This window comes from Poecilia reticulata, chromosome 2 (assembly GCF_904066995.2).
Source record: "Poecilia reticulata chromosome 2, P_reticulata-male-v2, whole genome shotgun sequence".
In the NCBI taxonomy this organism is placed as follows: domain Eukaryota; kingdom Metazoa; phylum Chordata; class Actinopteri; order Cyprinodontiformes; family Poeciliidae; genus Poecilia; species Poecilia reticulata.
The window spans coordinates 3,529,570-3,542,405 of record NC_088831.1 but is presented as its reverse complement, the minus strand read 5'-3'; the positions used below and the strand labels follow the sequence as shown (position 1 = coordinate 3,542,405).

The 12,836-nt window shown below is 42.8% G+C and overlaps 1 protein-coding gene across 9 annotated transcripts in view; it reads right to left on the bottom strand.

Annotated features, from left to right (window-relative positions):
* Window positions 1-70: 70 nt before the first annotated feature.
* LOC103473437 (uncharacterized) overlaps window positions 71-12,836 on the bottom strand; it is a 57,274-nt gene continuing 44,508 nt past the window's right edge. For 2 of the 9 annotated variants that reach the window (XM_081614916.1, XM_081614918.1), the window contains exons 6-17: window positions 9,958-12,477; window positions 9,588-9,800; window positions 9,289-9,444; window positions 8,789-8,844; window positions 7,803-7,917; window positions 7,655-7,711; window positions 6,382-6,689; window positions 4,343-4,435; window positions 3,950-4,042; window positions 3,458-3,539; window positions 1,796-1,908; window positions 71-1,593 (exon numbers count right to left, since the gene is read on the bottom strand). In XM_081614916.1, the coding sequence (XP_081471042.1) occupies window positions 1,384-1,593; window positions 1,796-1,908; window positions 3,458-3,539; window positions 3,950-4,042; window positions 4,343-4,435; window positions 6,382-6,689; window positions 7,655-7,711; window positions 7,803-7,917; window positions 8,789-8,844; window positions 9,289-9,444; window positions 9,588-9,800; window positions 9,958-12,477 (4,016 nt within the window). In that variant the 3' untranslated portion in view covers window positions 71-1,383. Of the gene's footprint in view, window positions 1,594-1,795; window positions 1,909-3,457; window positions 3,540-3,949; window positions 4,043-4,342; window positions 4,436-6,381; window positions 6,690-7,654; window positions 7,712-7,802; window positions 7,918-8,003; window positions 8,172-8,336; window positions 8,355-8,788; window positions 8,845-9,288; window positions 9,445-9,587; window positions 9,801-9,957; window positions 12,478-12,836 lie in introns of all 9 variants that reach the window. The other 7 variants (XM_081614947.1, XM_081614925.1, XM_081614923.1 and 4 more) reach the window with 7 other exon arrangements.

The window sequence follows — 12,836 nt, the reverse complement described above, 5'->3', positions numbered from 1 at the left end:
TGTTAGGAAAAAAGTAAAGTTGCCATTTCTGAAGCAGCTAAACTGAATCAAAACAAGCAACTCAAGAAAATCAGTTTTTATTTTCTTTATTTATGCAGTTGTCATTTTGTCGGAGCATTTGTCATCATCAGTACATCTCAAACATTGGAAATAGTGCACACACATCTACATTTCTTTAAATACACTTACACAGGCAAAGAGGGGGTGGAGAAAGAGGAAGCACGGGGGAAACACTGGCGGGGGCAAAAAGGGTTCCACAAAGGAGAGCAAAATTCTGATAGAAGAGTTTCGTTTTACTTCTTTTTTTTCCTTTTTTTTTTAAAAGAAAAAGAACTCTAGATTTCATTCTTCTGAACTTCCAGCAACGATCAAAACCAACACATTTATTTTATCTTTTTTACCCCACAGGAATGTTTTCATATAAAGCTTCATACTTCACACTTAATTTGAACAAACTCTGGGCTCTTAACCCATTTGAACACAACGTACCACCCACTGTTTTAGCAAAAACAAGGAGGGTCGCAAGGCTTATTCAGGCCTGACTTGGATTGTATCCAGGCCGTTTTCGTTCAAACGTAAAAACTTTAAAATAGCTGCAAATAGCTTGAACTTAATCTGTTTTTTTTTTTGTTGCCATGCCAGCACAACAGTAGTGTGTAATCTTGTAAAACTACAGCGCAAATATAAAAACGAACGTAAACAGGCAGCTTTGGGGGGACAAAAACAACTAAAAAGAGAAAAAAAGCCCATTATAAAGCTAGCTGTTCATCGCTTGACATTTTACACAACTGCCATGGTTATTATAATCGCCAATAAGCCAGAGCAGCCACAGGGAAGGTACAAAATGGTAACACTACAGTAACATTTATGTAAAAAAAGGAAAACGGAGCAAGAAAACATTAAAATCCAACAGACGAACAAAGACAAACTCATGTCACATTTCAGCAGACATGTCCACTTGTCAGCCACTCTTTCGCATTTTTCCGTCAGTCTCTCATACATTTGTATCCTTTAAGACAACATTAATTATCTAGTAGCAATAAATTGCATTCAGTACCGTATAAATTCTGGAGGGCTGTGGCGATGCGCTTCAAAATAATTCGTCATACAATCGTAAAAACCACTTGCTGAGACAATCGACCTTCGGCCTATCGGATCTGAAACGAGCATCCATATTTGAGTTGAGGATCAAAGAACTGAGAGGCTTCCTGTTTAAAGGCGGCAGAATCTAGTCTTTAAAATCCAAATGGGCGAACGACAGCCCGATCGACTACAACTGTGGGGTTATGAGGTGTTGGGGGTCATGTTGCACTGAAGGGACACCGCTGGATGTCTATGAGGGGGGCCACAATGACAGGAGGACGGGGGGAATGGACCGAAAGCTCATAAGCCCTGCTTGGCCAGCGCGGCCGTGACGTCCTGCGCCAGCGTGGACAGCTGGGGCGACTCCATTATGTTGATGCTGCCGGCAGACGACAGGCGGGGAGACGTGCCCCCTGTCTCCACGCCGGGGGAGTGGGTGATGACGATTTCGGCGCCGTGGTCCACACGAGCTTTGGCCGTTTCCCGGAAGCTCAGCTTGTGGCTCTCGATCTGTTTGGTCGGCAAAGAAGGAGAAACGGATCCAAGGACTCAAGGTCAAAACCCAGGGCCGGACCACGTCTACCTCAACCCTCCCCCGTCAACACTGCCCATCTCACTCAACTTATTTCCTGCATTCATCGTTCTATTTAATAAATGTTTTAACCTGACACTTAAAATCTTGACAGTAAAAGTGAATGTAAAACTTTGTTACCATGATATTCCCTCCTCCAGGCATGTGGCTGGCATTGTCCATGGAGCCGACCTTGGCGTGAGCCTTATCTTTGAAATCCAGCTTCATGTTCTCGATACGGATGTTTCCTCCCCCTGGAGAAACAACAGAAAGCCGTGAGGCGTCATCCCAGAGAGCGCTGCGCTTCCCTAGGGCTGAACGGGGCAAGAAACCCCGGAGCAAAGACAGAGTAGTCTCCTAGGCCCCCTGGGAACAAGGCTTGGTGTTACAGAGTCATAAAATATGGAGACAACATAAGGAGAGAATTGCTCTGAGGCAAATGTTTTGTTTGAACAACAGTAGAAAAGACTAAAATATCACCATTAAATAATAAATACGAGTCTTTCATCTTTTATTTGGCAGTTTGTTCCCTCCCACTAGGTTCTGTCAAAGACTCTTGAAGGACAACTTTTTGGCAACATTATAGCAAATATAATCATTAAACTTGTGCTCTGGATGAAGACCTAAACACACAGAAACATTCCCATACATCCATTTATTGTCCTCCAGAAAGAAGAGCAATAGCAGTTGTGGATTTAACAAACAATTTTGCTCCTGCCGAAGGAATGAGGGTCAAAATATTTTGGAATTACTCCACTTGATTCTTAACAGGTTCACTAAAAGAAACTCCCGACAACAGACACGGTCTGATACCAAAACAAATCAAATCATTGTCTTTCCTGAACAGTTAACCTGCTTGATTAAACTTCACTGTCAAAAATAAAACATTTTAATCTGAAGCTGGACTATCCAAAATCTTAACTCATAATATCCTCTGAATATCCTCCGTCTAAAGTCATAAATCTATCAACACAGATACCTAATATTTCAGCTGCATGAAGATGGGAACACACCACCGTGTGCCAGCACACCACCGTGCAGTAGCACGAGTGTGTAACTCGTGCTACTGCACGAGTTACACACAGTGAACTGTAGCTTGACTAGCGAAAATGTTGATTGTTGTGAAACTTGAGATGCTAATAAAAGTTAGCATGCTAACTAGCCTAAGACTGAAGTAAGTAAGTAACTGAAATAATTAGAATAAATAGGCTGATAGGTTAGTTTATGTTCTTTATTGGATTTTTAGGGTTATGTGTGAATGTGCAAAGTTTATCATCTTTGACCAACAGTAATGCTGATTTCTTCAAACCCTGAAACAACAACTATTGGTAACTATTAGATGCCAAAGCTAAACAATGTTTGAATCTTCAGGCTAATAACCAATAATCAACGTTTTGAAAACAATATCATAGTCACATTAACCAAGCTTCTACTGTTTTTGTTTTTTAAACTAAACAGTTGCGCGCACCTTGACAATGCTACTTTAGGAATTTGGAACATTTCTTGTGTTTCCATGTTAATCGAGACATTTATTGACTCAATGCTTTGATTATGGGGAACATTTTAGAAACAACAACTAGACCTGCTTCGTTCTAAAAACATATGCTAAGATAATAAAAAAAAGTTCATCAAGACAAAGACGCTGTGATCGTCACTTAAAAGATGTAGATGAAAAACCACATATTTCAGTATAGTCTGCATAAAAATGCATCTGAATGCAACATTTGAGGAAGCTTTGTGAACAAAACTGCCCAACAGATGAATCCAGTAGAGTCAGAAATGCACATTCAACACAATGATTACCAGGTCTGTGATGAATATTGGACATGGAGCCACATTTGGCGGTGATGTGGCTCAAGTCGATCTTCTTGGTCTGGATTTGAACCTGCGACAGGAAACAAGCAGCTGGGATTACAATCCAAGGAAAAGAGAAACCAATCTGACGTGTTTTGATATGGAAATGCAGTTAAAGACGTTGAGTTGAGTGGGGAGACACAAATCACAACATGGATCTGTGAGGTTATGGCAGAGGAAGTGGACTATTGACATCACTTCCTGGAGAGAGCAAGCAGTAGACCATGACACAACAGAGAGAGGAAGTTCCTCGTTTAAATTGAAGTCCCCGCATGCTGGAGGGACGCCGCTTCATCTTTTTAACATCGTGAATGGTTTCTATATTTAACGTCTGAGGCAGAAGTCACAGGAACACACCACAGCTACACGTTACAGACATGCTGGACGGCGATAGGGATGGAGAGTCGGACACGACAGGAGCTTTTCCGCAGAGTCACTCACGTTTCCCCCGCCGGCCGCGTGGTGCATCTTATCCAGGGAGCCACATTTAGACTGAACATGGCTAAAGTCCAGCTTAACGCTTGGAATCATGACCTATAAAATGACACGTTCATTTGCTTTTCTGACCCAAAGACCCAAGGAAAAAAAAACAGAGGTGAACTGGAAATAGACCACATCGTCTCGGCTGTTTCACCAAAAATAATCCTGCTAAAATGTCCCAGTTCTTCATTTCTCCTCGACACGACAGAAGCCGATTTACAGCAAAGAAAACAAAAGTTCAACTCCTCAATGTTTGACAGACAAACAGATGGACACATATAAAAGCAGGATGTCAGAGCATAAAAGCTAGAAAAAAAAACAGCAAAAGAAGCGAAAGAGAGAAAAGTTACATACATGGCCTCCTTTGGGCGTGTGCTTGAGATTATCCTTGGAGCCGCACTTTGACTGAACATGAGTGAAGTCCAGCTTCTCGCTTAAAATCTGAACCTAAAATAAAATCGGGATAATAATGTTGATGATGATAAAAAAAAAAAAAAAAAATTAACAATGGGTAACTTAAAGGAAAAGGTTGTAATTGAGGTAATTTTTTTTCAACTAGTGTCGCTTTTAAATTTATGTAAAAAAAAAAAAACAACTTTAAAAGGGAAAACAACACAGAATGGCAACGTAGAGGAACAGAGAAAAAGATTCAGGGAAAAACACAAGGCTCAACAGGCTTTGATGTTTCACAGAGTTCAAGATGGACACCACATGGGCGGCTGCCCTGGGTGGCATCAGAAGAGGGGGCGGAGGAGTGCACCAGCACCAAACAACACAAACTTCTGTATCTATAAAAAAAAAAAACCTGTGCGACAGCGAGACCTTGAATAATTTATGTCAGACCTGTATATTTAATTTATAAAAAATTTACCCAGAATATATAAAAACAAACTAAATCAGTTGAATAATATGTTCTTTTTAATACTTTTTTCAAATTTGTAAATTTAGCTGATGTCAGAGCTTTTAAATGCTGCTAAAAAAAAAGGTGATGCTACCTGTTGATAAATTTGAACACAACATGCTGCTTCTTTGTATGACATCAGGGAAATCCCAAAATAAATCAGGAAGAGAATGACGGAGCTTGGTTCACCTTTCTAAAACACCTGAAGGTGCTTCATTCATCTGTTCCAATAATTACATTACATACTATAATCAGCTTGGAAATGTCCGTTCAGGAGCATCATCATCATCATCATCATCATCATCAGTGGAAAAACTGCCCTCTCAGAGATGAAGAGGCCAGACTTCAAAAGCAACATAAAAATGTACTCATTAGTACAAATAAAATAAAATCAAAAATAACTAGAAAGTTGAAGATGGTTCTACCAAATACTTCATCTAAATTTGAAGAAAGTTATAAAACTATTCTTACATTTTGACAATGATTGAAAATCTAAATATCTGCAGTACATTATATTCCCATTCTCTCTTAACTGCCTGTGTTTCTATATTTGGCTCAGAAGGGAGAGCTCTGGGGAAATTCTTAAAAACATCTGTTTAAAAAAAATAGAGAAGGTTAAATGAAGTCTTTTCTGCGCTCTGAGTGGCTCTAGAAGCTGGATTATAAATACTCCTCAGAGCTGGAGGGAAAATCCCTGGCAGCCATGACCAAAGCAGCTCCCAAGGGCTGGTGGTCCTTCCAGCCAAAGAGGAGCGTTTTTACGGATCTTCCTGCACAGATGGATGTTGTTAAATCTAACCGTGTTTGCTGGTGCGGCTGGTGCTGCTGCGCCAGGGAGGAAGCAGAGGGACAGAAAAAGAAGCAGAGGGAAGGAGGACGTAGAGACGGCAGAGATGTGAGGCCTGAGGGGGCGGCAGACGGAGATGGCAGCGGACAGAGCAGAGGACACGGAGCAGGACGCACAGTGACTGAGAGTGGACATATGACATTTCTACAGAACCAGAGGAAACCCTTCTTCACATGTTACCATCTCTGGTAGTTAGCATCAAAGCTCTACAGATGCGCCTACAATTGGACAATATGAGACATTAAGTGTGATCATCAGAAGGACGAGGCATCGTATTTAAAAGAATCTTATTTAACCAGATTACAATGTGGTCACAACACCTGCTACTTTGTGATTTTCCATTAAAGGATAGAAAGAAAACCTGGCTATTTACTGCCCTCATGTGGCAGGATTTGGCACATCCACAAAATTTGGATTATACTTTCCTCAGAACAAATCTGACCAGAGAAACAACCAATGAATAACTTAATGTTGTTTTATTAATAGGGTTTACTGGACACCGCCCCCCCTGAACAGCTCAACTCTGTTCCACATGTCTTGGCAGCAAGTGCAAAACTACCTTAATGCAAACCAAAACCCTACAGGCCCTTCTATCACCTCTGAACAGGTCCAAACAGGCCACATTAAACCTTCCCGTTGGTCTACCTGTCCTCCTTTCGGCTGGTGCTTCAGGTTGGCTGTGGACCCAACCTTGGACTTTACATTCTTCAGGTCAGGAAGCGGCTGGTTGATGACCTTCAGCTGCCGCTGGACTGATGAAGGGGACTTGGGCGGGGTCCGGATCACTGCCACCTTCTTCTCCTGGAGGACGCTGAAGGACTTGGGTGTGTGGCTGCCGGGGGTGCGCGACCCCGGGGTGCGGCAGGAGTAGTTGGGTGGTGTGCCAGGTGTGACGGCAGAACCTGGGGTGGAAGCGCCACTGCGGACTGACCGGGACCGGGCTGAGTCTGTGCCTTAAGGGAGGAGGAAAGGATACATATACACTATTATATATACACTATTTGCAACTCAAATTATGGTCTGTAGTCAGAAATCAAGATGTACAGTAAAACATTTTGTGGCAACATTTACACCTCAAACTGACTGGACATTGACTGGTCAAACTAGCCAATAAGAAAAACGATTGCCTCAATGCAAAACAAGTCTTTACTTTCAGTTTCATTGTCTATTTTAGCAACTAATACTTCACCCTCTGCACTAAAAGACGTCAGTGTATTTGATCAGTTGTCCCCAGGACCCCATCTTCCACAGGTGGAAGGTGAAGTATGGATGAATTACTTCATCTAATTCACTGACTACTTCAACAACTGTATGCTAGTGAACGATTGTTTTCAATGTCCACAACTATCCAAGTCCACTTTCAATCTCCACACACTCACTTCCAAGTATGTGAAATACACATACACATCATATACACATCTTGGCCTAAATAAACCTTTGCAGGATGGACAATGTGAGTGATATTATTTTGTTCAGGAACTAATCAAGTGATGTAAGGGTAAAAAAAAAATGTAAGTGTTAAGAGATCTGAACTAAAAACCTTCCTGAAGACAAAAGACAAATCTAAGATGAAACATCTTTGGTCTGCTTCATATGGTCAGACATGTGGCTACATGTGCTCATGTTTCATTGGACAAACAAGCCCAGATTAAACAGGAATGTTTAAACAGTGAGAGGCTAATCACATCATTTGTCCTCCAGCTGCTTGTTGCCAGGTTACCAGAGGAAACACCAATAGGATCTAAGCCCAGAAGCAGCACACCTGTTGGTCTGGGTCCCACCTGTTTCTCTGATAAGGCAGCAGGGGCTTTGACTGAGCCACAATGAGTAAATGTGCATGGAGCTCTTCTGTGATATAATGGAGATCAATGACTAAATGTTTAGCTGTTGATGGGGAAGGAGCTACAGGGTTCTCTACCTGCCATACTAGGGGCTCTTCCAGACCTGCCGTCTCCTCTGGAGTCGGTTCGGATCGCTTTAGGAGAGAACAGGGAATTTAAAGGAGAGCAGGAGGGTGGAAGGAAGTGAGATTTAAAAACTGCACATTTGAGGGAGTGTAATCTTACAAGTTGGCCTGGAGGGGGTGCTGTCCTCTTGCTCAGCAGCAGGAATATGGCGAGTCAGAGACTTGGCTGGCCTAGGAAGGGATGACCTCTTCTCCGGGCTGCGGTATGTTCTCTCCTGAAGCAACACACACCACAGAGTCAATAATCCAGACAGGCACCCCCCATCTATGGCCCAGACCCTCTCTCTTCTCTCTAATTTACCCATTTGTTTGGTAGAGGGGGAGGGCGGGAGCAGGCAGAGGCGGGCCTCGCCTCGCATATCACCGCCTCCACCAGGGGGCTCCGTTTAAGGCTGCAGGCAGAGCTCGGCCGGGGGCAGCCCCCGCCGCGCTGCACTGCCATCTTTAACAGAACGGCCCTCGTGGGGCTCTGGGTGATCAACGTAATGAGAGGGGAGGACACATGCAAGGTGGAGGAAGTGACCAAGAGATGAAAAATGAAAGGAAAATACACTTCAAAAGGACAGAAATTATGACTGAAAGATGATAGTAATGAAAATATGGGATTCTTCTGCATGGAAACATCTTTACTCACAGATTTTCTCTGTCGCGACTGACAAAGACAGAAGGCGAGCATGCAAGACGGCATGATTCATCAGACAGGAAGAAAACAATATAAGGATGAGATGAAGACATGCAGATATATTTAGCCAACATCATGCAGAAAGGCGACAAGAAGCAACATAGATCAGTGATCTGGGACTGCATTATACTGCAGATGTTGCACTGCTCTCTCAAAATTCCACTCAACAATCCTCCTTGCTTGTAAATCTCAAAGTGATGCTTCTGCTCTCATCAGACTTAGTGAATGCCTCAACTACTGCTCTTGCTTAAAGATTTTTTCCTTCTCCATTTATGTTTTGCCCCTTATCAATTTTGCAGATTTAAATATTTTCATGTCTGTATGAGAGAAAAATACTCATAGGGTTGTGACATAAGCATGCCCCATCGATCTAGAGTTTGCTAAAACAGTAAAATATTACTTACAGTGGGCCTCTCCCTGGACGGCTGGGCCACACTGAGTGGCTGGTGGTGTGCCATACCTGTGGGAAAAGGAGCAATACTCAATGTTAACCAGCAGGGGGAGACATCTTCTAGGATTGCACATATGTGGCGCACACATGTAATGAATGGACAGTTCCAAAGGAAAGGTACAAAACAGCAAGCCGCATTTGGTTTATGTTTCAAAGATGACAAATTAAACAACACAACTTTTTATTTCCCTCTATGTTACAAAACAAGAATCATAAACAAATGAAACACTGAGCAGAAATAAACAATTATGATGCAAAGAAAGACAGCAGTTAAGGCAGTGAAAGTAACGGAAACGTTTGATGGGTAAGATGTTTGCCAGCTACATTGCCACTGCTCAATTCCTCAAAGAGCCAAAAATAAAGAGAGATCTGCTTCTGAATCTTCCACATAGGTCACATATATACTGACTTCACAACATGTATGTGATCTCTCTCCATTCACAGCGCTGATACCTGGCGAAAGGTGTTCACCTGTGGCCTTGCGCTTAGCAGAGCCGTGAAGCGGAGCAGGCCTAGGATGTCTGGCTGCCACTTTGGCTCCACTCTTTCGAGATGGAGAGCGACTTTGGAGGGCTGACACCTTACTCTGGTCAGCCCTCCTCACGCCTACTGGCGAAGAGGAGAGACATTATTATACCATCATGCACAACTCAGTTTTGACATAAAAAGCTGGTTTTAAAGTCAAGGGTTTTGGTAGTAACAAGAAAGTTAATTTTCTGGCTATAAATACTTCTTGAAAACAGAACGAGAACCTTTTTTCTTTCTTATCTCCTCTCTTGGGGGATGGTAGGTCGGTGCTTTGTGTGTCACTTTGCATTCAGTAGTACCAAGGCGGCCCTTGGTATGCCTTGGTCCTTTGCCGGGTAACTGTTTAGCAGGGCAGTCCACCACCGTAGCTGCAGCAGTAGAACTCTGTGTCTGAGGAAGGGCTTCGATTTGCTCAGTCATGATACTTTTGTCATCATCTGCAGCAGAAAAGTATCAAGAGAGGACTGACTAGTTCTCCACAGCTGTCATAGCTAGGTACTAGCTTACATCAAGGCATATCAACTTTCTAAGTATATAGATTGAAGATCTTTGACTATATTGTAGAAGTGATAGTATATTAAATGTTCTGGGTACCTTGAGGGTCCATCCAGCCACTGTCTGTATCCAGGATGGACACGTCCATTGTGGTTTCATCATTAGTTGCCAGACTAGTTGCTTCTTCACCAATCTCCATGTCTTTCTCTTTGGTTCCATCCTCTTCAATCAGGACCTTTTTCTCTTTTTCATCACCAGTTGCATCATAATCAACTCCTTCCACTTCCTCTTGATAAGTTTCATCTTTTTTAACCTCTTCATTCTCTTCTTTTGACGATTCCATCTTATCTACCTGCAGGTCCTCTTCCTTTTTTCCCTCCTCATTACCTTCCTCAGACTGCTGTAATAGGTCATGGTCAGAACATGGGGACAAATGTGAACTGTCTGTAGCAGGCTCCCCTTCATCGCTGTTTAGGGCACTATGGCTCCATTCTTCAGCTCCCGACTTGGAATCATCGTCCAGCATCTTATCACAAACCATCAGTCTCATTTGGTCCTTCTTCTGCTCCTCCACTTCAGGTATATCAGGTATACTTTCCGCTGTTATTTTACTCAAGGAGTGCAGAATCTCCTCAGGTTCTTCCATAATCTCTTGAGGCTCTTCCGCAATTTCAATGTCATCCTCCTCTTCGACCTCTTCATCTACTTGTGCTTGAGGTATTACAATGATTGGAGATAATACTTGTGGCCTTGATGAGTCTTTTGTTAGCGTCAACTCTGATAGTTGGATTTGGGGAATCTTTTCACCTCCTGGCTTTTCAATGCAAAAGTGCTGAGAAAAGTTTGAAGGTGTTTGTGTTTCTATTTCTCCTAAGCTTAAAGGTTTTTCTTCCAAACTATCTTGTAAAGGCTCCACTGATGCCATCGTGGTTCTGTCTGCCTCCTCAGCTTTTTCTTGTTGATCTACAATCTCAGTGTTTGTCATCGCTTTGTTTGCCTCCAGTTCTTCATCAACACTCTTGGATTCTGAAGATTTGTTGGGCATATCATTTTCCCGTGGCTCATTGCCTTGAGTTTCTAGGGTTCCTTCAGACTTTGGGCTGATCGGCCTCAGGGGAAATCTATTTCCAGTTTCTGCAGAAGTGAAAGTAAAGGAGTTGTCCGGTGGGATGGGTGAGGCCTCTCTAGAGGGGTCTTTTTCAACATCCACCTCTGGGATTGCCTGGATCTTTATGTCCCCAGGTAGGCCAGTCTCCAGACGAAGTTCAGTAAGACGGTCTTTCGAAGCCGTCATTGGGATTCGTAAGCGATCTGGTTTTAATCCACTAGTCACAGCTTTTTCCAGAATCAAGGAGGTCTTTACTGGTGGATCTTTCTTTTCCAACACAGGTTTTTGAGAAATTTCTTTCTGATCTTTTTGTTGCACTTGAGTTTGACCATCTTCAATTTCCACAACTTTAGAAACCTCTTCTTCAGAACCCAAAGAAGGGAAGTGCTGGTGTTGAGAATCTCCAGGATTTGGTACATCAGCTGGAGAAGGCATGGGTGCCGAGTATTCACTGAACACGCAGTAGCCAAGCTCTTCCTGTTGATTCTCCCCTGCCACCTCTGTCAAGATTTGCTCTGATAGACTCAGCTTGTCAAAGACATTACCGAGGAGCGCACTGGCTGGCATCGATTTTCGTCTTATGTGGTCCCTCATCTGTATTGATGGACGAAGTGGGACCCCAGCCAAGTCCAACATATCAGAAAGGCTTTCTGATTGGTCAGAGCTAGAACCATGCCCCTCAGCAGAAGCATCTGCCATTGTCTGGATGCTATCAGATGGTGTCAGTGTTGGGATAATGGAGACTACAGGCTGAAGTGGTGAAGTATGCGTCTTAACAAATGGGGTTAATGGAGGTACTTCCGTCTCCTCAAAGCTTCCACTGACTGGACACAAGCTTTCAGAGAATCTCCTCGACTTGTCTACTTTTACAGTTGTTTCTGTCGAAGACCCACTAGGAATGTTCAAGGACAGTCTCCGTTGCTCTAACGGTGCTTTATCAGGTAATATCCTCACATTTTTCTTCTCTCGTCCTTCAAATTGATCCAGAGCTCTGTCATATTCTACACTTAATCCTTTCTCTGAGGTTAAACTGAGTTCATAATAGCCTTGTGATGATCCCTCTTCTTGACTTTTTGATGTCTCAAAGTAAGTCTTTGAATCTTTATCTGATCCTTCTTTTAACTGGACAATTTCTTTCTGAATGCTACTGTCCTCGTTGCCCTGACTTGTTGCTTCTCCTTCCTCAGTCTTCTCAGTACTTTCATTCAAAGGAGCTTGTGATTTCTGCATAACTCTGGCGTTATTTTCTGTTTTGAGACTTGCCACATCTTCTGTCAGTGAAACATCTTCATGGTCCTTGACTTTAGACTCCAAAGGCTTGCAGTCTTCAGGGGATTCTTCTGTGTTATTTCCTCTGTCTTTATCAGTCTGTTTAGCTGAGGACTCCACCGAGAGATCTTTCTCTGAAGTAGTGGGATGTTTACTCAAAGCGAGTTCTTCTTCAGACGTTACAGGACATTCGCCTTCTTGCACCTCAGACTCACAAGATGTTTTGCTCTCCGCTGGCTGGGCTGTGAGTTTGAAGGATGCTGTAGAAGTCTGGGCTGACTCAAGTTAGCAAAAAGCTTTGTTTGCAGCATCCACAAAAGCTAGCCCATACAGTCAAGCTGAGGTTTCCAGCACATAGATACTCTCCATCAAGCAAAAACACACAGCACAGTGTATTTTGTGCCAGGCCACAACAGCACAAGGGGAGGTCACAGCATCAAAGATAGCGTGCAGAACTGGAACAAAGGAATGAGTTGCATGATGTTAAATGGCAATAAATAATGGTAATACACACGCTTATTGAATTCCTATTGTAATAAAGAGGGATTTACAGATAAAACTAATCTTACTTATTTGTCAAAGACAATCAAGTAACTTATGT